At 42.1% G+C, this 23,955-nt stretch overlaps 1 protein-coding gene across 2 annotated transcripts in view; it reads left to right on the forward strand.

Moving 5' to 3' along the window:
• Window positions 1–23,955, forward strand: part of DOK7 (docking protein 7) — a 122,845-nt gene that overhangs the window by 95,038 nt on the left and 3,852 nt on the right. Inside the window, exons 9-10 of one of the 2 annotated variants that reach the window (XM_063457727.1) lie at window positions 774–818; window positions 15,959–16,111. In XM_063457727.1, coding sequence (XP_063313797.1) covers window positions 774–818; window positions 15,959–16,111 — 198 coding nt within the window. The remainder of the gene's footprint in view (window positions 1–773; window positions 819–15,958; window positions 16,112–23,955) is intronic. The other variant, XM_063457728.1, reaches the window with a different exon arrangement.

The raw sequence follows: 23,955 nt of genomic DNA on the forward strand, positions 1-23,955 counted from the left end.
TTATTTATCACTTTTTGTGTGTGAGTATGTCTGTGCTTGATGATACCCTCACATTTCTTCTAACACCTGATGCAACGTGCCCTGTGCTTCTTCCTACATCTTGAATCCCCTGATTCTTAGGAATAGGGTGGGTAATCAAGTTAATTTCATCCCCTCCCTCTGCTATATATATGTCCATTATTAAAATACTTATTCTTAAACACAGAACGTAACAACTACCAAGTATTTAGTAACAATCATCCTGATAAAGTTAATTAAAATTAATAGGATATTCTTACTGAGAAGAATACATCTTCCAGATTATTTGGTCTATACGTATATATATATATATAATGCTTTGTCAGGGTCTTCCAAATAATGGTTTTCGGTCTACTGTAATAAAGAAACACCTATGGTCTTAGTAACAAATGGAATTAGTTTTCCATCAATACATGGAACAACGTAACCAGGACTGGGTACCTTCTCTCGGGGAATGCCTTCATTCCTGACGTTTACTCCATGTAATTCTTTCCATGCATGGTGGATTACTATAGGAGAAAGGTTTTAGAATACTTTAAGTTCTGTTTGGAGCAATGACTGGTATCTGGATTATGTTGGGCTCAGTAATGGCTTTACATGATGTCATATTTGCGGCATATCACTTTGAGAAAGCAATAGCAACAAAGTTAGTACTTGGAGAGTAGTAGAAATCAAAGATATGCTATGTATATTTATATATGTTTTATTTTCTTTCCTTTTTTTTTTCTTTGGTGCTTCTTCCTTGGAATCTTCAGGAGCTGCTAGACCCCCAAAAGGACATGTCACACTAACTGGTGCAGGTAAATGTTATAAGAGAATGGTCATACCATTTGAAGCCTTCAAGTGATAATCCTTAAATTGTCACATTCTTTGAAAGCACTGCCATTCCATCATGTACTCTGAAACCGTTGATGTTAGTTGAAGGTGCTAGTCGAATGTAAATTCACAAACAGGGTTATTCACTGAAGTGAGAATTGATGGGAATTCAAGACTAATATAGCTGACTTGAAAAAATCTCCAAATCAGCTATGCTTTTATTTCAGCTACTTTGATCTTAAATTTGAATTCCCAATCATTCTCACTTTAGTGAATAACTATGTATATTGTATCCCTGGCAAGCACAGAGCAACATCAGTGTACTAATGAATGCAATGTTATTATTATTTTTGGTATTTATATAGTGGCGATTTAGAATGATATCAAAGTGGGGAATATAGCAATAAATTAGACCACTAACCCTCTGTTCCTGTGGGTCCATTTGTCTGGTTACAATTACGTGTCTGTTAGTCCACCCATTGTACAGCGCTACGGAATTTTTATATAAATAATAAATTAATAATAAAAAGTAGCACCCCAGGGTTTTACGCATACCACTCAGACGAAAAGAAAGCTGGAGTGGCTATCCTATTCTCACACAATGTCCCGTTTGTATGCGTAGAGCAACAGACAGACCCAGGGGGATACTTGTTTATCAAAGGGACCATCGCACACCACACCTACACGTTTGCCTGCCTGTATGCACCAAACCGAAACCAACATGTCTTCCTGAATAAGACACTCACACGGCTAAACAAATTCAGAGACGGCCTCCCGATTGTAGCCGGAGACCTTAACACACCACTAGACACTAGGCTAGATACATCTAGAGGAGAATGCTCCATACCAGGTCATTGCATACGCTCTACGGGGAGAGCCCTGACAAGGAGTGGCCTAGTAGATTGCTGGAGGGTGGCTAACCCGGAAGGCAGGGACTATTCCTACTACTCGGCTGTGCATCAGCGCTACAGTCGAATTGACTACATCTTTCTAGCACAGGAAGCTCTACCCTTGCTCCGACAGGCAAACATAGGCCTGATAGCAGAGTCAGACCACGCACCGATCACAGTACAGATCCAATCCCCACTACACAAACCGGTGGAAAGACATTGGAAGCTAAACGAGAACTTGCTACTCAAACTAGAGGACACAGAGCCAGTCAGACAAGCACTGACACAATACTTCGACACCAACAACACCCCAGATACACCGCCCCTGACCGTCTTGGAGGCACATAAATGTGTCGTTAGAGGGCACTATATTAAGGTCTGTACACAACGGAAAAAAGAACACACACGACTGCTAGCCACATTAAACTTACAAATCGCCAAACTAGAACAGGCTCACAAGCAAAGCCAGGACGAAGGGACGTTCCTCCAACTGACGGAACTTAGAAGGCAGAGACGAGACATACTAGCCCAGGGACTATTACGCACCCTTAGAAGGTCTGCTCGGTTCTTCTTTGAACACTCAGACAAAAGTGCCAGACTGCTAGCCCGCCAGCTCCGCGACCGACGGAGGGCGAACCACATAAATAAAATAAAACCCAGAGATAAAGCAGAAACACGTCTGCCGGACGGAATCCAGCAAGCGTTCGAAGAATACTACACAGACCTATACAACATCCCCCAGCCCAATACAGACACAGCCCGAACACAGCGTCATAACCAAATTTCGGAATTCTTAGAACGAAACGTAGACATGAAGTTAACCGCCGAAATGAAGGAAGACCTAGAACAACCTCTCTCTGCTGAGGAACTAGCAGCGGCACTAAAACTCTCCAAAACCCACAGAGCACCGGGACCAGACGGCCTCCCTTTGATAAACTTGCGCACATTTCGGGACATTTTGTTACCAAACCTCTTGCAAGGTCTTAACCCCATACTAGAAGGGGGGCATTTTCCCATGGACACACTGGCAGCCATAGTCACGGTGATACCTAAAGAGGGCAAGGACCCGGCGAACTGCGCGAGCTACCGCCCCATATCATTGCTGAATGCGGACCTGAAGCTATTTGCGAAAACCATTGCCCTGAGAGTCGCGTAGCACCTCCCCCACCTGGTGCACTCAGACCAGGTTGGGTTTATCCCAGGTAGAGAGGGGAGGGATAACACAATCAAAGCACTGAATATCTTACACATAGCGTGGACGCGTCGAAAGGAACTTCTGCTACTGTCAACAGATGCCGAAAAGGCTTTCGATCGGGTAGACTGGATGTATCTGGAGAGCACACTCACACACATGGGATTCAGTCCACACATGCTGTCGTGGGTGCTCTCCCTGTACACGAGTCCCATGGCAAGGATCCGCATTAATGGGGCACTGTCTGCCCCGTTCCCGATCCGAAATGGTACCTGCCAGGGCTGCCCATTATCCCCCCTCCTGTTTGCCCTCTCCCTGGAACCATTCCTGGGGGCGGTCAGACGGAATGGGGGAATCACAGGATTCAGCATTGGTCGTAATGAATACAGAGTAGCCGCATACGTGGACGACATGCTGTTCTTTCTCACACAGCCGTTGCTTTCGTTGCCTAACCTCCTCGCGTCTTTTCGAGAGTTTGGAGCGATCTCTAACCTTAAGCTCAACACTGATAAATCCGAGGCCCTCCATCTACTGACCCTCAAAGACCCCCCAACACACCTCTACGCCAAATACCGATTCAAATGGTGCAACACCAAATTAAAATACCTGGGTATATGGTTACCCAAGGACCCGTCTCAACTTTATCACCATAACTATCTCTCGTTACTTCAATCACTGCAGGCAGACCTAAAAAAATGGTCCCCATACTACATATCCTGGTTTGGGCGTATCAATGCGGTCAAAATGAACGTACTGCCCAGAATACTTTATCTATTCCATACAGTGCCGATCACGGTACCCAGAGCCTTCTTCGGCTCCATAGCGTCCGCCATCCGCCGATTTGTTTAGAACTCCCGCCCTACACTCACGAAAAAAACCACCCTAGAACTGCTGAAACAGATGGGAGGCACGGGATTGCAATCCATAGAGACGTACTATCGCGCCACACACCTGCATAGACTGACGGACTGGCACATACAACATCCCTTAAAACAATGGGTGACCCTGGAACTTGAACAGACAGATAGGAAAATACCCTCCAGACTGTGGCTACACACTGCCACGTATGCAGACCTACACACCAAAAAAACCCTGATCGACGCCACACTTAGAGTGTGGATAGTCACACGCTACCGATTGCAGCTTACCACCTCACCTAGCCTCCTTATGCCCATCACGCACAACCCAGACCTTGCTGATGCCCTCACCCAAAACGAACTATCTGGCCTCCAACCGTCCGACTGGATGTATCTACACCAATGGTTTGGCCCACAAGGACTTAAACCACTCAGAGACCTCTGCCCAGATAGAACGCCAACGCTACTCGAACAGTTTCGATACCACCAAATAAAAACATACTTCCAATCCCTACCGGGACGTGGGCACCTGCTTAGACCCCTCACCAGCTTTGAACTCCTGTGCATACACCGAACACACATTCACAGGGGAATCTCGACCATATACGCCACACTCAAGATTCAGACCAGTGGGGATGTGGTGCTCAGATTCAAGGACCACTGGGAGAAAGACTCAGGCGAGTCCCTTTCCGCACAGGAATGGGACAAGATCTTCACCCTCATGCATAAATGCTCTATCAGTTCGAAGTACCAAGAACTGAATTACAAAATATTAAAGGACCACTCTAGTGCCAGGAAAGCATACTCGTTTTCCTGGCACTAGAGTGCCCTGAGGGTGCCCCCACCCTCAGGGACCCCCTCCCGCCCGGCTCTGGAAAGGGGAAAAGGGTTAAAACTAACCTTTTTCCAGCGCTGGGCTGGGAGCTCTCCTCCTCCTCTCCGCCTCCGTTCCTCCCCGTCGGCTGAATGCGCACGCGCGGCAAGAGCTGCGCGCGCATTCATCCGGTCACATAGGAAAGCATTCATAATGCTTTCCTATGGACGCTTGCGTGCTCTCACTGTGATTTTCACAGTGAGAATCACGCAAGCGCCTCTAGCGGCTGTCAGTGAGACAGCCACTAGAGGAAATAGGGGAAGGCTTAACTAATTGATAAACATAGCAATTTCTCTGAAACTGCTATGTTTATAAAAAAAATAGTTAACCCTAGCTGGACCTGGCACCCAGACCAATTCATTAAGCTGAAGTGGTCTGGGTGCCTAGAGTGGTCCTTTAACTCGATGGTACAGAACACCCGATATTCTACACCGCATGCACGAGAGCACTCCAGACACTTGCTGGAGATGCGGCTCCCACCCCGGCACACACTTTCACATATGGTGGACATGCCCCGTAATCGCCCCATACTGGGAGAAGATCAGAGGGGAGATACACAAAATCACTGGCGCAGGGGTACCCCTAAAACCCCTAACGATACTACTACACCACACCCCTGAAAGCATATAAGAAGTTCCTAATGTTACCACTGCTTAATGCAGCCAAGTCCCTCATCCCTGTGATGTGGAAACAGAAGGGAGCGCCCACCCTCCAGCAACGGATGTCAAAGGTGGAAGAAATACACTCAATGGAAACTCTAACAGCAGATCTCCATGGGAGACAGGAGCAGTCTGCATTGACCTGGTATCCATGGGCAGCATACCTAGCCAACAGATTAGCGACCCCGAGTGCGACACCTCAGGAGCCCACAGAAGCCCGGAGCACACATACTTAACCCCTTATGTTGACAACACCCACCCCCCCTGCCTCATGACTGGACCACGAACCGTTTCCCCGACGACTAACACAGACAGTAGAAGGATTACATAATCACGCAGACAGGCCCGAATTATGGACACGACCCGTCCCTGGACAGGACGGGAAGCACACAATAATTGGTTAAAACTAGACGGAAACACGTTGCCCACGCCAACAACACCAAAATGGGAAAAGTGTACCAGAAGGAGAGACATAACCCTGGACTCCCGTATAATCAGCAGGTAGAGAGACACAGCTGTAGAACTGAGTAGCATCAGGGGCAGAAACGTGACCTTACCCGAAACAAACGCACAGACTCCCACACCAGCTACCCATCTGACTGTGGAACAGACAGAAACCCGGGCTCATCCTCCATGACCAACTAGCCTAGCTCAAGGACTGACTGCCAGCAACAAGAGCCCGAAGAGCTTAACTGCAAAAGCCCGTAGGCCCCACAACGGTGAAATAACTGCCCACCAGGACTGTAGATTACATACCGTAAACACAACAGTAATATACCCGACCTGGACATTAAAAGGGCTCTTAACAATAAAAATTAAGTGTACGGCTACGACAAACATATAGGTGGAGAACCGGCGTCCTATCGCCAAACAAGGTTTGCTAGAACGCAGGCGGGTACACATGGTGGGGAGGCGACCAAAATCACCAAAATAGCAGAGGTCACTATACGTAATGCATAACAACCAGAAAAGGCCGCAGCTTCAGGCCTGAACTCAGGCTGGTACATTGGGTAAAGACCAACTGTTAGACGTGCATAGTTTCGCGACACAGTTTTCTCTTAGTACAGTCGATGATGTTGATACGGACACATTGTAATGCTTCTTACTGTTACTTGTATTTTCAATGGAAATAGATACTGAATAAAGATTGTCAAAAAAAATAAAAAGTAGCAGAGTTTGAAGGTGAGAATGAAGTGTACAATGGGTCTACTAATCAAGTTGAGAGAGTAATGACATTTAACCTGGCAGACCGGGTTTGGAGACTAGGGGAGAGTTTGATGGGAGAAGTAGGCTGTTCCATGATAATGGAGCTGCCCAAGACAAGTCCTGTAAGTGTGAGTTAAGAGTATGAGATGGGTGCGAGCAGCAGACGGTAGAAGGCCACCGGTAGAGTGGAGCTGCGGAGAAGGGGCGTACTTATGAATTAGTGAATAAATGTAGCAATTGTTAACAGCTGTGTATGTAAGAGTTACATTTTTAGAATTGACTCCTATAGGGTGCAGGAAGCCAGTGTAACGATTAAACGATAGATGACATGTGGCAAATTTAAGATGGATGACGGAAGAGAAATTTCAGCCTGGCAGTAGCATTCATTACAGACTGTAAAAAGATAATATGGTTTCTGCAGAGGCATTAATACATTTGCCAAGAGAGGCAATATGCAGAGAAAATAGAAGGGGATCAGGACAGAGACTTGGGGAACGGCAAGGTGAAAAGGGAAAATTAGACCATATGAGAAAGTAGACGGATATAGGCATGTAGTGTGGGAAATAAGCAAGTAATGAGCAAAATATGCTGTAAATGAAAGTGTTAGGCCGCACGCACTACATGCACTTCATTCACAGAAATCTTGTAACCCATTTTGCAAATATTTAATGGCATGATCCATAACTTGACAAACCTTTAACATCACCCTGTGGTGAACTGGTAATATTGGTAGCCAGTGGAGTAACAGGACCCGATGACTGGATATAGAAATCCCTTCCTCTGCTACTGTTTCCTTAGAGCTAGTTACAGTTTTGAAAACAATATATATTGTGAAAAATGATAGTCAATGCACATGCAACAACTGGTACCTGACTTGTGCATCACACTTTATATCATACACATTATTGCTGGTCACAACCTCAATTTTCACATTATGTTTATATTTTTAAAGTGGGGTCAAATTTACCTTCTAAAAATTCTATGTGGCTTCCCACTGCTTTTAATCAATGCTTCTATAGCCATCAACAACTTGGTGAAGTGTTTGTCCTGTGACAGGGAAGGGACACCACATATTATAGATTAGCCTGTTAATTTCATGGTTCTCGACATCAACATTTAGTTGTCACTCAATTAGATTGAATTTGTATTAAAACCTCCCAGACTTAAAATGATAGACGGAAACTGAGTCATAAACCTGCATCCTGTTTATATAGACCTACTTCTTATATAAATGAAGATCTAAAATTATTTTACTATGTCTATTTAGAACCATGGAACAAACAGCCTCTAACGTTAAAAATAACAAAAAATGGCCGGACAGAAATGTCTCTGCTTCAAGTAAACATTGCTCTTTTGAAGAGCTTGAAAGATAGAGATGGACTAGATACATAACAAACGGGGCATTCTACTGGACAGCAGGTCATCAGTTGGAATAAACAGCAAACACCTTCTCACAATGAAAGCAATAATAGTTATACTGTGGGTTCCACAGGAAGATATTTCCATTCTCTGTTTAAGAGAATTGTTGCACAGAACACTCGGGATGTTAGAAACCTTTTGTTATGGTCCTGAATTACGACCAAGCACTAATGGATGTATATATGGGTAACGTAACACCACTACCTCTCTTACTTTGAACTGGAGCCAGGAGCTTGGTGTCACAGTTATGGCTGTTCGAGATAGATTTTTTTTAGATAACCACATGCTGTAAATAACAATTCAAAAAGGTATAGTACTCACACAGGGATATAATAGTGCCATAACTATAGAGGACGATCAAGGACAATATTTTTGTTTTAGGTGTAAAACAGAATGCTTCCCAGCTGCAAAAAAAAGCAAAAACATTTAAAATATATCTATCTTTATAAGAGAATCTTGTGAAAGTGGTTTAAAGTCACACACCTGTATGCTACCAGTTTACAGACGTCGAAGAGAGTTTTATTTTATATTTTTTTGTTTTCATTTTTACCCAAAAATTAAGCATTGGGCATAAATACCAGTAACACCCATGTGACTATTTGGGCAACTATTTGTGTATTGGGTGAATGTTATGGTCCCTTTAACCTCACATTAACCCCTTAAGGACACATGACATGTGTGACATGTCATGATTCCCTTTTATTCCAGACGTTTGGTCCTTAAGGGGTTAAACTTCAATATGATAAAATGAATGATAATATCCAATCTTCTTTGTTCTATATCAGTTTGTGATATAACTCTACAACATTTGGTTTTGTTTATTTTTACCATATGAGCCAGCCAGGTAAATAAAACGATCTAATTCTCCAAGTATAGATGAAGGACTTCCTGCATGCTATAATTTATATATTCACTAAACAGTGAGTTGTGAAATTTAGGCCAAAATAAATTACCTGGAAAATAGTTGGATGTGGGAAATTTTATAAAATTTCAGAAAATTTTTACGCATTTACTAAGCTTCCAACTAAACTCTATTTTAAGGTATTTTTCCTTTTTTTTTTTTTTTAAATAAAATAAATTAAAACAAATTTTAAATATGTCTAAGGCATTCTAAATGAGACATGGGCCTGATATTAAGTTGTATTTTAAATACACAGGGTTATTCACTAAACATTGGATTGGGAAAATCCGGTGAGAAAAACAGAATTCCGACCGGAATAGCAACTGTCATATTTACTAAAGCCAATTCGGATTTCAGTCAGGCTGAGCAGATTTGCAGCAATAGTCTGGATGCATTTGATGTCCAGATGAAAATCAGTGCTTTCGCATCAGAAAGTATAGGATTCGAAAGATTTACAAAGCACTGGTTTTACTAAAATTAGGGGCCGAATGCGTCCAGCAAGATGCAAATTTGCAAGTAATTTGATCATTTTCCATACTAAATAGTTAAAAAAAACTCTAAGCTGCAGATGGTTTAATTATGTGGTGACTGGTCAGAGTGTAAAATTGTAAAAAAAATAATAATAAATGAATCAATAAGACCCCAATTTTACTGAAAGGGAGGTTTAAAACATCCCTGTGTCCCTATCTGTGCCCTTAACTGCTGAGACGTAGCTGAGAACATGTATCCTAAATGTTTAAAACTAGCTACTGGGCAACCATTGCTAGGGAGGCCTCATCACATGGGGATGCCTGTAACAAAACAGGGGCGAGGGACATTTAAATAAAAAATGGGGAGAGGACAGACCACTTTTTAATAAAAACGGACCCTCCCTTGCCCCTGTGGTCAGCACATGGTGGCTATTAAATTTATACCAGGGTCACATAATGTCTCCCTCATCCCCTACCAATGAACAGCAGGTGGGGGCTATTAGAATATAACCGGGGAAATAACCTAATGTCCCTGCTTCAGCCCTATTCATTAGGTGGGGCTCTAATTATAATATTCCTCCAAGCCTCCACCCATGAGCAGTGTGTGGGGACTTTAAATAATTAAACAATGGTGGGGTGGACATGCCATTGTGCAGCCCCAAAATTGTCAATGTACCCCTGCCCCTGGGTGGCTAAGGGGACGCCAATCCCCTAGCCACTCTAAATATAGGTGAACCCCATCTACCCTCCTTACCCTATTAAAAGTAAGCATATAATACGATTATATATACGTACCATCTGAAGTCTTCTTTGTTGTAAATGTTCTTATCTTTAGCCACAAAAAAGGCAACCCCCCATAATCCCGTGAAGCCAAAATTCCAAAACAGGTTTGCAAAGAACCTGATTAATTGTAAGCCAACTAATCAGCGTTTTGACAGGCAAGTCTAATTTCTCTTGAGACTTAGGAGCCAACCAATCTAATGAGAATTCAAAACAAGAGGAAAGCCTTACGTACCTCTCTCGGTCACTGCACACCGTCTTCTGCATCCAGAAACTTCAGCTGTCAGCCAATAAGGTGCTACCTCGTGCCTGAGCATAATAGGAAAGGTGACCGTTAATCTACATCGCTAATCGCTATCGACAATGGAAAATGTATATTGGTCAGTCACTAATTACATTCATAAACCACCTTACCTTCATAAATATATATATTATTCCTTTCACATTTTCACATGTGCACACACATGCACTCCCACAATGCAATGCGTCTTCTGTAATGTTTTCTGTAAAAACAAAAGTTGATGTTTTTTGCCATCGCTCTTCACGAAGTGCGCAATCCAGAACACAGTATCATAATTTATATTTCTTTGTGACGTGGCTGTCAGAAAAAAAAAGAGAATAATCTGTGTGAAGGGGATAAATATAGAATCCCTGCTAAGTAAACAGCAACCATGAACTTTATACCAGCAGCTACACTTGATTACATGTCAGTAGATTGGAAATGGGTAATTATTGTCATTCTTTCAAGTATTTCAATTTGTGTGAGGTAGTAGTATGATTTGATAAAGGAGAATCCATAAAACGGAGCACAGCAAAATTATTTAGAAATTCCTGTTGCTATAGAATCCATGTGTTTTACCAGCGATAGGTGAAAATATATAGAAATTTTTTTTTTCAAATTCATAACAACTAGAAATCCATCTATACTTTGTGCTAGTCAAACAATTAGAGAATGAAGAGTTATTTAGAATTTAAATTTACCTTGTACTTTTTTAGTGTTTAGTACAAAGTTTCTGAACTTGGTGATATGTAAAGCTGAATATATTATTTAGACAGTAGCGTAGGCCACAGTTGCAGGGGTCACAGATGCAACTGGGCCCGTCACTCCAGGGATCCCATCAACCATGGGCCGGCATCACTTCAGGACCGGTGTTCGACCACACCGGCCCATGGTGTGTGGTTACAGGGTTACCAGCAAGTCGGAAGCGCTGTGCTGTATTGCAGTCTGACAGGATATTCTCACTGAGAAAGCACTTCCTGTCAGACTGGTTAGCGCAGTGAGCAGGTACATAAGGGGTCGAGGGAGAGACAGATGGGGTGGTTGGGGGAGGGAATGAGACACATTGAGGGGCTGTGGGGGAATGAGACAAATGGAGGGGCTGGGGGGAGGGAATGAGACATAAGAATGGGTTGCAGGGGAATGAGACACATGGAGGAGTGGGGAGGAATGAGACACATTGAGGGGTGGGGAGAAGGGGATGGACACATGGAGGGGCTTGGGGACGGAATGATACATGTGGGTGGGTGGGACTGAGGAGAGTTTAGACACATGGGGGCCCCAGGGCCATATTTGCACCAGGGCTTGGTGGTTTCTAGTTACGCCTCTGCATTTAGGGGCTGGGCTATGGTCAGAAATAGTGGGGCTTCTTATAAATTCACTATCTGTACTCTCCCAGTTATAGGTTCACAGACTTGTGTGGACACTTGCTCACAGATATACATACTCAGAGAGACACATGCCTCCCTTTGCACATACACATGTATACACCAATAAGCTTTCCCAGATACTCAGACCCACAAACAGGTACACATTCCCAGATACATACATGTACATATAGATACATAAACACAGATGCACACTATTGAATTGTCTACTCTATGAAAAAAAAATCACACTCCTCAGGGAGAAGGTCAGAAAAAGTGAAAGATCTCAGGGGAAGGATGAAGACCCAGAGGACACACTCTTGTTATGATGACGTCAGTTGAAGGTGGAGACAGTGCACCTTGCAGAAACATTTCCACTCTTGTCATGAATATATCCCAGAGACAATGACATCATTTGAAGAGTTATTGAACTGTCAAGGAAAGTATGACCTCAGATGACTGTGGTACACCTTTTAGAAACTATTCTATTGTCTATTCCTATTTCAAGCAGATGATGAAGATCCATATTTCCGATATATATCCAGAATACTCATTGCTTGCTCTGGTCACAAGCATGAATATTAACTCGACTTATATCAGGAGTGATGTGTAGAAATTACACTTATGTACTAAAGTGAGAATTCATTTACCATTGGCTGCCTGGAACCAGTATGCTGTGCGTGCTGACGACAGATGCCAAATATGCACAGAATCGACATTAGCCATCCTGGAACTCTTCTTGCAGCCTAGATAATGATGCCCTAATGACACTACAGAGGTGAAGTTACATTTCCAGAAGAAGAGAGGTTAAACTCTGTATGAGCAGACTCCAGGCACCACAATCACTTCAAATAAATGAAGTGGCATGGTGCGTGGAGTAACCCTTTAAGTCCCGAGTAACCGGACTGAAATACTTTTTCCATTTCTGCTACTTTGACCTTAAAAAAAAAAAATCAATGTTTTTTGCTAAAAATATATATATTTTTTTAATAAAATGTACTTTACCACAATATTAAATATTACAATTATATGTGTTTTCATAGCAAGACTAAAACTCACCAGGCAGAAAGCTTGATTAATTCAAACCAATGTTTTACATTCAGCAAAACGCCTGGGGCTCTCTTGACTCCTCTCAATTGATGAAAGACCAGGAGGAAAGACACCACTTTTGAACAACCTAACAGCTAGAGAGTATAATCCTTTATTAGCATTTGTTTTCTGTTTTCTTTAGGTCACAGAGATCAGAATGGCTGGTTCATTATTTGCCATAAAATATAGGGAAATAGAAAAAGCACAGCCAGCTTTGTTAGTAACAAATCCCTTTCATGTCTTCACTGCTGCAGGTTGTACGTGTTATATCATGCTATAACCATGCATTAGATACTTTGTTTTTTCTTATTTTAGTCTTTTTTCCCCTAGAGAACATCGATATTTAATAATGTAGCTAAAACTACATAACTGTGTGTTTGTACAAAATTCCTGAAGATAACAAAGCCTTTCTTTTTGGTTTTGTGTTTTTTTTGTCAGCCCTTACATTATGAGAAAGAGGTACTTTTCCGGGCATTTTTGTCAGTCTCATCTGTGCATCCATATTTATTGCATCTATAAAAAATTTACGTCAGTTAGGTCACTGTTTGTGCATGTGTGTGTGTGTTTTCGGTATGTATATGTAGTAAAGTTTCCTGATAGTACAATGTCAAGGAATATTTGTTTTTACAGATTATGATCCGTATGTCGTTTCCCCATGGATTTCATTGCGGTCCCCACATTCTGTCACCTACACACACACAGTCATGCCATTAGACAAACACACACACAAGCTCCCATGCTATGGCCTTATGGAGAGGCTTAAAGGCCAGCCTCTTACCCACAGACTATAAACCTGGTCCCAGGACTCCCAGAAAGAGGTGTGTGACAGCACCTATCAATGTACAGACTATTCAGTGTTATTGGATAACTCTGCTGCGCTCTCTGCTGATTGTCTAGAAGTATGTTAATTTGCATAGGACTTGTATGCAAATGAGGGCAACAAAATAAGCAGATAATGCATATATTATTGCTTGTTATTGTGTTTGAAAAATGTTAATTGAATTATATAGTGCATAATTACTTGCATACTAGCATTCTGGATACTTGTATTTTACTGAAGTGTAACAGCAATCTAAATGTAATAATCATATGGGCTAGTCCCAAGTAAAAATAAAGCTTTGCAATTAGTTCCTTTTGGAACTTGTGTTCTGTGTGAATTTGTATGGATCCCAAAAGAAGAGAGTCTGGACCTGTTTGCTGGCAGCACGATTCCTCTAACCCTGGGATAAATCAAGAGAGCTAGGCCTGAGAGCCACAAGTGTCTTTGTAAAGGCAATAGAAATAACATTGCAGGCAGAGGTGGATGATACCTGCCTGGAAGAAGAACTGCAACAGACTAGGCAGAGGGGACGATACCTGCCTGGAAGAAAGGCTGCAGCGGAATAGGCAGAGGGGACGATACCTGCCTGGGAGAAGGACTGCAGCAGAATAGGCAGAGGGGACGATGCCTGCTGAAGGACTGCAGCAGAATAGGCAGAGGAGACAATACATGTCTGGAAGAAGGACTGCAGCGGAATAGGCAGAGGGGACGATACCTGCCTGGGAGAAGGACTGCAGCAGAATAGGCAGAGGGGACGATACCTGCCTGGGAGAAGGACTGCAGCAGAATAGGCAGAGGGGACGATACCTCTCTGGAAGAAGGGCTGCAGCGGAATAGGCAGAGGGGACGATACCTGTCTGGAAGAAGGACTGCAGCAGAATAGGCAGAGGGGACGATACCTGTCTGGAAGAAGGACTGCAGCAGAATAGGCAGAGGGGACGATACCTGTCTGGAAGAAGGGCTGCAGCAGTATAGGCAGAGGAGATGATACTTGTCTGGAAGGAGAGCTGCAGCGGAATAGGCAGAGGGGGTGATACCTGTCTAGAAGGAGAGCTGCAGCAGAAAAGGCAGAGGGGACGATACCTGTCTGGAAGAAGGGCTGCAGCGGAATAGGCAGAGGGGATGACACCTGTCTGGAAGGAGAGCTGCAGCGGACTAGGCAGAGGGGATGACACCTGTCTGGAAGGAGAGCTGCAGCCTGGTCATGTGGAAAAGCTATCAGCTACCCTCTGTTACACCTACACAATCATATTCAGCTCAACACACTCAGTTTGGTTATCTACATACACAAATACTCAGCATCTTTATTTGTAGTGTGAAAACTACATACTCACTCACCTATAAGCACTTACCAATCATCACTAATAAATAGAATTGCGCAAAAATTTGCTTGCAGGGATTTGTCTGAATAACATTCCTTTTAATCTTCGTTAGATATAACATGGAGCATCTAATGTGTTTTCCATAGATAGTCCCACTTTCCCACTGTTTTCTAATGAGATTTATTAATGAACCAATGATAGAGGCTAGCTATTAATGTATTGATGCTCAAATCTCAGATTATTAAGTACAAAATATACGTGTCACATGTCACACGTTACACGTGAAGCTTAATGAAGTTAGAAATCTGCAATGATGGCATTGACATTAACAGCCTACTGACACATTAGGAATTTGTGCAATATTTACTAACATTCTCAGGTGTGAGATGCAGAAAGCTAGCACATCTGAACATTGAATTGTTTGATAACCCTGAATACAAACCAACAAAAGCGCTAATCTTTGTTAATACATTTTTCAGGGTCTCTCTCTCTCTCTCTGGTTTTTGAGTATACTATTATTTTCCATTAGCTTTCTATTACCTTATTTATTATGTTTTTTAATTGTTTGTACTCACTACATGGACTCGTGCCCACCGCTTGGACTTTGACCTGCTTTCTCAGTCCTTTTTTTTTTTGAAGGAGGATATTTACAAAGAACAACTCTGGGGTAACGTTCACTTTTAAAATTTTGCCCCTGGATTTATTTTTAGAAAATATACCTATACCCACAACAACTAGACTGATAGACTGTTATTTTCTGGCCAACTTAAAGTCACGTAACCACGTTTGTTTCCTGTTAAATCACAATTATGTTGGGTTGCTGGAATTCCTGGTGGTGTACCCTCCGAGGTGTTTTGCTGTATTTTTGTATTTTTTATTGGTGGTGTGGTACTATACTCGTATTGGAGGGTTGTACACTTCAGTCATGGGGTTTACCTGGAGCTGCCTTATTGTTTTTATAATTATGAATTAACTAGAATATGTCTGCTTCATCTGGTCAGCAGGGGCAGCAGGTTATCCAGCCGAGACACTGGTTTCTGACCGACCTCGCAGTGAGACAGCAACATATGTAAATATTCCTATCAGCCCAACATCAAAGAAACCGATCCATTACACGGCATTAGAACTTCAAGAACCTAGTACAGGAATAAGAGGTAACAATCACTGGTCTCGTCTCGGCAGATCATTCACTCATCACTATAATAATTACGGTACCCATTGCTAATTTACAACATCAGAGGAATACACTGACTTTAGAGAGCAAATTGCTGACATTCTTGACAATCCTGGTGATGTGACCAAGGTTCAAAAGACAAAATGCACGAAGCAGTGATGGAAATAATAAAATCTTCTCTTCAAAGAAAGGAGTAAATTAAGATGTGCATTCTTTTTTATTTTAGGTGAGCTTGAAATATCCTCAAGCAGGACTCATATTTTTCACTCACCCTCAAGCCATTGGCGAGTGAAAATTCAGTCCTCGCAGTTATATATCTAACCCTGTGCCATGGACCTTCAAGGCTTGTAATGGAATGTAGCCCTGCTTATAGAACTCAGTATTAAATTGCAAATGCTGGTATCTTTTAACAATGTGCTTTACATGTGAAGACAATGCCAAATTTCTATGCATACATTTTGGTTCTGTAGGGGTAATAGATTAGGAGTTTGATTTAGTTTTACAATTTAAGTTAAGGGCTTGGCATCAGGGGGTCATGGATTAGGTTTATAAGTTATAGACGGTGTATTTATACTCACTTAACATATTTATGTCCTCCTTTGGCTAAGTCAATGATGACAATTAAAACTTGTCATTGTGATAAGTGCCAAGGAAATTGCACTTATACGTTAATAAATCATATGAGGTCAGAGTGTTGGAGTAGATACATCATTCATCATATGTGAGTGTGTTTTTGCATATCAAGCAGACCATCGCTGTGGGAAATGTTTGCCGCTTCGGAGTCTAGGTTAATGATTATCATTAGAGTTCTAAATAACCATTAATTTCCACTGGCCCAAATTCTCTGAAGGACTTCAGGTTTTTAAGGGACCCCACAATACCATTACAGCTCATTCTTTGTGCAAGAAGGCTATGGTTTTGTCAAACCATTTTTAAGGTGTTCACTTTCTTTTTATCCCGCCAAACGTTTACACGAGTTTGCAGGATTTGGCCATGCCAGATTGCCATTGACCGATATGGTACGGCAGTGTTGAGATGGACCCCCTATGACACAGAATTTTCTGTGTGAACTTGGTGACATTGAAGTCCAAAATGTAGCTATAGTTTTTGATAATTGATAGTAATAATATTGATTTCACTAGTTCACCCACAAACTAGTGATATGGAGAGATGTTTGAACAGAAGGTTCCTTAAAGGATCACTATAGTGTCAGGAAAACAAATGTTTACCTGACACTATGTCATCCTTGGGGGACCCTCACCCTCAGGTTCCCCCTCCCTTGGCGCTGAAGGGGTTAAAACCCCTTCAGTTACTTACCTTAATCCAGCGCCGGGTTCCCTCGGCGCTGGTGACCTCTCCACCCCCGCCGACATCAGCTCCCGAGTGGAGCGGAATGCGCATGCACGGCAAGAGCCGCACGTGCATTCTAACAGTCCATAGGAAAGCATTTCTCAATGCTTTACCTATAGACTTTTTTGCATGCTGGATGCAAATTTTGCATTCCAGCGTTGCAGAAGCGCCTCTAGCGGATGTCAGGAAGAGGTTGGATTAACCCTGCTATGTAAACATAGCAGTTTCTCTGAAACCGCTATGTTTACATGTGAAGGGTTAAAACCTGAGGGACCTGGCACCCAGACCACTTCATTGATCTGAAGTGGTCTGGGTGACTATAGTGGTCCTTTACTAAGCAATGAATCCAAAGTAGATAAATACCATGTTTAATATTACGTGAACAGTGGAGCCTTAAGCAAGTTTACCTCCAGTAATGCAACAGATTAATCAACAGTGGAAGGTCGGGTCACACCTGGTGAAAAATTATTGTCATTTTGATAACCTAAACTGTTGGCCAGTATACTGTATACCGAAAGACATTTTTCCTAGATAATATTTTCAACACCTTCAAATGGGAACAGAGCCATCTAGCCTGTTAGCTGTCAGCACAGAGAACAAAACAGATGGGTGGGCGAATATAAACTGACCTACAAAGAGAAGAAAACATCCATGGTATGTAATTCTCTCATTACATAGACAAAATATGCACAAGAACCTTAGTGAAAGATGTATGTAGGCTCAACATTTTTTCCAACTTTTTTTGATGAGCATTTCTCAGACTTTATGAATAACATTTGGCCCAATGCTCCCATATAACATGGACTATACAAAAAAAAAACAAAAAAAAACAAAGTTAGTTGATTCAATAAAGTATCAAAAAGGATTTTATAAACTCCTCCAAGTTTTGTGTTAATAAAATAACATAGTACTGTTTTTAAAGGTATTGTGGTAGAACTTTAAAGTAGAACGAATGTATTTAAGAAAAATAAGTACTTTGAGTAGATGTGTTGGTTTGCTCTTTTTATTTTATCTTGAAGAAATACTTTTAGAAAGGATGAGCAGATAGGTTTCTGTACATTAATGGAACACTATAGTGTCAGGAATACAAATACGTATTCCTGACACTATTGTATCTATGCATCTCTTTGGGGAATGTTTAGCCCTCTCATGCAGAATGACTGCTGTCTGAGTGACTGCCACTAGAGGTGTTACAAGATATCAATGTAAACACTGCCTTTTCTCTAAAAAAGCAGCGTTTACATTGAAAAGCCAGCAGGGACAGGCGATAGACACCAGAACAATAACATTAAGTTGTAGAGGTTCTGGTGACTATAATGCCCCTATAACCAATCTTTTCTACGGCATAAAACATCAAGCAACTATTAATTGGAAGAATAATTCATGTATATTACTTTAATAAGGTTTCTATGCACTTTACGTATTATCACAATTGTCTGCTGGTCTCATAAACTTTTTGAATGTATTAATTTATTTTATTATATTCTTATCTTAAAACCAGAAGAATAAACGTGTGCTCTGTGACAGAGCACATGTTTATTCATCTGGATTCCAGATATGAATATAACAGGGATGGCTAACTGAGCATCATGGAAATGTAGTCCACAAACATGTTTGATGCCATGCTCAGTCATCAATACACTATAACTACCGTGCTACCCTGGTAAATGACGTCTTTATATCTTTTGTCTAACATATACAAGGGTAAACATTATTTCGTTTTAATGAAGACTAAAAAGAGATGACACACACACACAGATGACACATGCTATGCATGACAATGAACAATATTCACTTTTAATAAAAGGCTGTAACACAGAAATACAATAATGATGGTAAATCTGCTATAGCCATCGACACGAGATACATTTCTTCCTTGTGGTAATGAATGTCTCTTGTAGGTGTTAGACCATAATTAGTAATAAGAAACTCTATACGGATTTGAATACAATGTAACTAAAGAAGACAAATTCAGTAATTAAATACAGACTTATTGTGAGTTTATTTTGAAAGAGAAAATAGCTTTGAAATGGAAGCAGTTACCGTGGAAACCAGTGGAATGTTCCTGCTGAGTACTCCATTTTCTGAACTTTTCCCCAGATTACAAATTACCTAGAGATTGTAATGGATGATAAGAAGTAATTAATATTTGAAGTGTCCCACACTACATTGTCTTTTGAGTGCCATTACTTAGTTATCGGCTATTCAAAAGGCAAAATTCTCAGGTGTCTATTGTAAATGATAACTGTTGCCATAATGTGGCTGGTTTATTTGAATGTAAGCCATTTGGCTAAATATAAAAGGCATATTCAGATATTTCAATCCAATTTCTCTTCCTTTCGGCAGTTATTTGGTTGTTTGTTAAAATTGACCAGATCTCTATATAACTTAGCTGCGATTTACAAACACCTCAATTAAACTGATTCTCCTTATAAAGTTCAGGGGCATTGCACCCGTAGCGCTAATTTCAATTAAGCTATTTTGATGCTATAGTCAACCCCATGAACACTATCAATGATAATTCGACTCTAAGTCCCATCAACTTAAAGCAAACAAAAAAATCAAACAAACAAAAGTGGACAAATGTAATCAAATTTGTATTGTATTGTTACAAACTCCTACTAAACACGTGAGAAAAAAATAAATAATAATCCCATCGTCCCTTACTTTTGTCATAGGAGCATCTTTCTTTTTCTTCTAGGAGGGATATATGACTGCAATTCAATTGCGATTTGGCTGAGTTACAGTATTTACCGTTTCTCTCTGCAGTAATGAGATCCATTTAAAAAAATAGCAGAGAATTATCCAGCTCAGTTCAGTTAGAAATCAACTGATAGTACAGGAAGAGAACATCAGAGGCACCTTAAATAATATATAAATAATAGTTAGAGAGCCAAGCAGAATGACAGATTATTGAATAGACCCATCATAGTGATATAATCTTTAGCATTGCTACTACAAATGTTGTATAACTTTCTGAACACCAAAACCGGCTAAGGCCCCTGAATCGGCCACCCGGGATATCATCCTGCAGTTTCAAACCCAGAGGGACAGAACCGCAGTCCTGACAGCGGCTAGGGCCCAGCCGACCTACCCTTTCGAGGGCATGAACTTAACGTTCTATGCGGACCTTTCGGGGGCTACGTTGGCCTGGAGGAGATCCCTGCAGCAGCTCACATCAATCCTACGGGAGCAACGCGTTCAATATCGCTGGGGCCCAGCTCACACTCTGTTGATAACAAAGGGCGATAACACACATAAGCTACACTGCATGCAGGAGGCACCGGAGATCTTGCGGCTGCTCGGCCTCCCTCGGACTACACTGCCCCAGCCAGCACCCAAGGGAAATCACCCGAACCCCCCAAGCTGGGAAAATGCAAGCGCGGCCGAATTCGTACCAAGAAGACAAGCCGGAACATCCACCATCCCTGCTACAACCTGAAGGCCTCTGTGAGTTTTTCTTTTCTTTCCCTTTTTTTTGGGACTTCACCCCACGGTGAGGGACTTTAATTACAGAGACTGCTTCACAATATCTTAAACCACAGCCGACGAACCTAATTGTTCACCCCCCACGATTGGAGACATCCCACTAACTGTTCTGGCACACCTGACCCGAACTTACCCCGCTAAGGTCTATGACTCTTTAATACCGACAATCTGGACGATGCTCCAGGCACGTTCGACCCAACAGCCTGCATACATGTTTTTCTTTTTTTCTTCTTTGTTTGGTTTATGTTTAGGCTAACTTATTTACTTCATGTTAATTGCTTTGAAACCGTGCGCTATAAGGACCGCCAAGGAGTACAATGTCCTATACACTAGCTGCAGATAAGGTCATGACCATATATGTTATCCCTTTCTCCCCCACTACCGTGCATTGCACGAGCAATTGATTGTTTACCTTAATTTTTCGATTACTATCCCTAAGTTACAGCGGGTTGTCTACGGGTTATTCTTTGTTTTTTAGGCAAGCAAAAAGTGCCCCGTATATAACGCATAGCCAGCCTAGCCTACATACAGCCTCAGGAACCGCACAATTTGAGTAAACCGAAGGGAGAGTAGATTCAGAGCATTTCAGACCCCAGCGGCTTCTCACATAAACGCTAACTAGCGGGACACAGCGCCTTACTTCACAACCTGGCACACAAAACGATGACACTCTATTAAAGGCTTCTGATAGCCTATGTTTAGACGAGCACACCAGGAAACAATAAACGCGAGCACAATACGTGCATATACACACTCCTACAGACCAGAGTACACCCACAAAGATACCATTCCCACACGCTCCCCACTGGCCCTCAGACACGACGCTCTCGTGGACTCTGTAGGCACTTACCACAGGCGCAACATCACCGAGCACTTAAACAGAGCTAACCGATTATATGCACACTATAATGCGAAGAACTGGGTAACCTATTGTTTTAAAATCCTCAGACACCTGTAATAAGCAATATCCTGTACGCTGCATCCCCGGTTAATCATAACAAATACACTTGTTATAGCCTAGGTGTAAATGTAACATTACATTATGGCCTTAGCTAGCGATTTACAAACCTGTGAAAATCCCACTGTATTATACCATTGAAAAGTTCGTATTATAATTCCTAAAACTGTGCACTGTCATATTTGCCATATGTTATTGTATGTTGGAAACCGAGAACCTGAGCTGTTGTGGCTTAGTTAACAACATTGTTAATCACATGCACGCAAAAATAAAGAATTCAAAAAAAAAACAAAAAAACTTTCTGAACAATTATTGCCCGTGTTAGCCTTTACCATGTAACGCTGCTTTATTGTGTTATACTGCTTTATTGTGTTATACTGCTTTATTGTGTTATACTGGTTTATTGCTGGTGAATTAAAGGGACACTGTAGGCACCCAGACCACCTCAGCTAATTTAAGTAGTCTGGGTTCTGTGACCCTTTTGTACTTAGTGCTGCAATGTAAAACAGATAGCCACTAGAGGGCTTCCGGAATACAAACTGACATCCGGTCCGTTATCTGATGCTGGATGTCCTTACAGACCTTCAGCATCAGATTTTCCCCATAGGAAAGCATTGAATAATGCTTTCCTATGGGGAGGTTTAATGCGCGCGCGGCCATGGCCATGTGCGCATTAGGTCTCCCCCGCCAGCTGACGTCGGCAGAGAAGGAGCGTGGGCAGAGCCTGACCCAGAGCCTAGGGACATCGATGCTGGATTCAGGTTAACACCTTCAGCCCCGCGGGAGGGGGCCCTATTAACACTATAGTGCCAGGAAAATGACTTGGTTTTCCTGCCACTATAGGATTCCTTTAAATTGATATGTCAATTTAGTTTGTTTCATAACCATACCTTTTAGTCCATACCGTGATGTTTTCTTCTATTTCTACTTCTCTCTGTCTCTGCCTCTAACTATGTCAGGTCATGATGAAAGATTTTTATGTTAAACCGAAACATTCAACCAACTGAAAGGTAAACTAACACCATAGGCACCCAGACCACTTCAGGTCCCTGAAGTGATCTGGGTGCAATGCCCCCTTCCCCCTTTGTCGTGCAATGTAAAACATTGCAGTTTATGAGAAACTGCAAAGCTTGCAATACATTGCAGTATTAAAACTGCCACAGGGTGGACAGCCATTTACTGGACTCTGGGTCCCTTAAGCGATGCTGGACGAGGACATCCAGCGTTGGTGAAATCCCCATAGGAAAGCATAGAGACAAAGCTTTCATATGCGGATGGCCTAATGCACTTGCTACGCTTACTGTGCATGTGCATTAGGTCCCCCGTCAGATGAAGTTGGAGGAGGTGGAACAGTGACCCAGAACTAAGGGAGATAGGCACTGGAATCAGGTGAGTAAATAAAGGGGTTTTAACCATTTATGTTCCACTGGAGAGGGGAATGATGGGTGGGGGAGGGGGAGGGAGTAAGACAGAGAGCACTATAGTGTTAGGAATACATATTTGTATTCCAAACACTTTAGAATCCCATTAAGTACATTTGTTGCTGGATAGAGAGCCAGTTTTATACATTGGTCCTAGACTGCCAGTCCAAAGGTATGTTTATTCCTCATTCCCGGGTACTCTACTAGAGGCCTAGGAGTTTGAGGGTTCTGTGCAGTATCTTACCTGTTCCTAGAAGTGCTAGAACTGCACTCTTCTGGACAGCGATCTCAGATGTCCCACTAGGAATCTGTTGAAGCCACTCCCCCAACTTGGGAGTCACAGCCCGAGTGCTCCTATCGCAACTGGGACTACTACTGCCTTCACTTTCCACATCCTTTCTAGTTCTTCTTTTAGTCCTTGGTATGTCTCCATCTTTTCATGTTCCTTCTTCCTGATGTTATAGTCACTGGGTATTGCCACATCCACCATGACTGCAGTCTTTCGTTCCTTGACTACCACCACGATGTTAGGTGGGTTGGCCAGCACTTGCTTGTCTATCTGAATCTTGAAATCCCACAGGATCTTAACCCTGTCATTCTCGACTA

The sequence above is a fragment of the Pelobates fuscus genome, chromosome 6 (genome assembly GCF_036172605.1).
Source record: "Pelobates fuscus isolate aPelFus1 chromosome 6, aPelFus1.pri, whole genome shotgun sequence".
Lineage (NCBI taxonomy): Eukaryota > Metazoa > Chordata > Amphibia > Anura > Pelobatidae > Pelobates > Pelobates fuscus.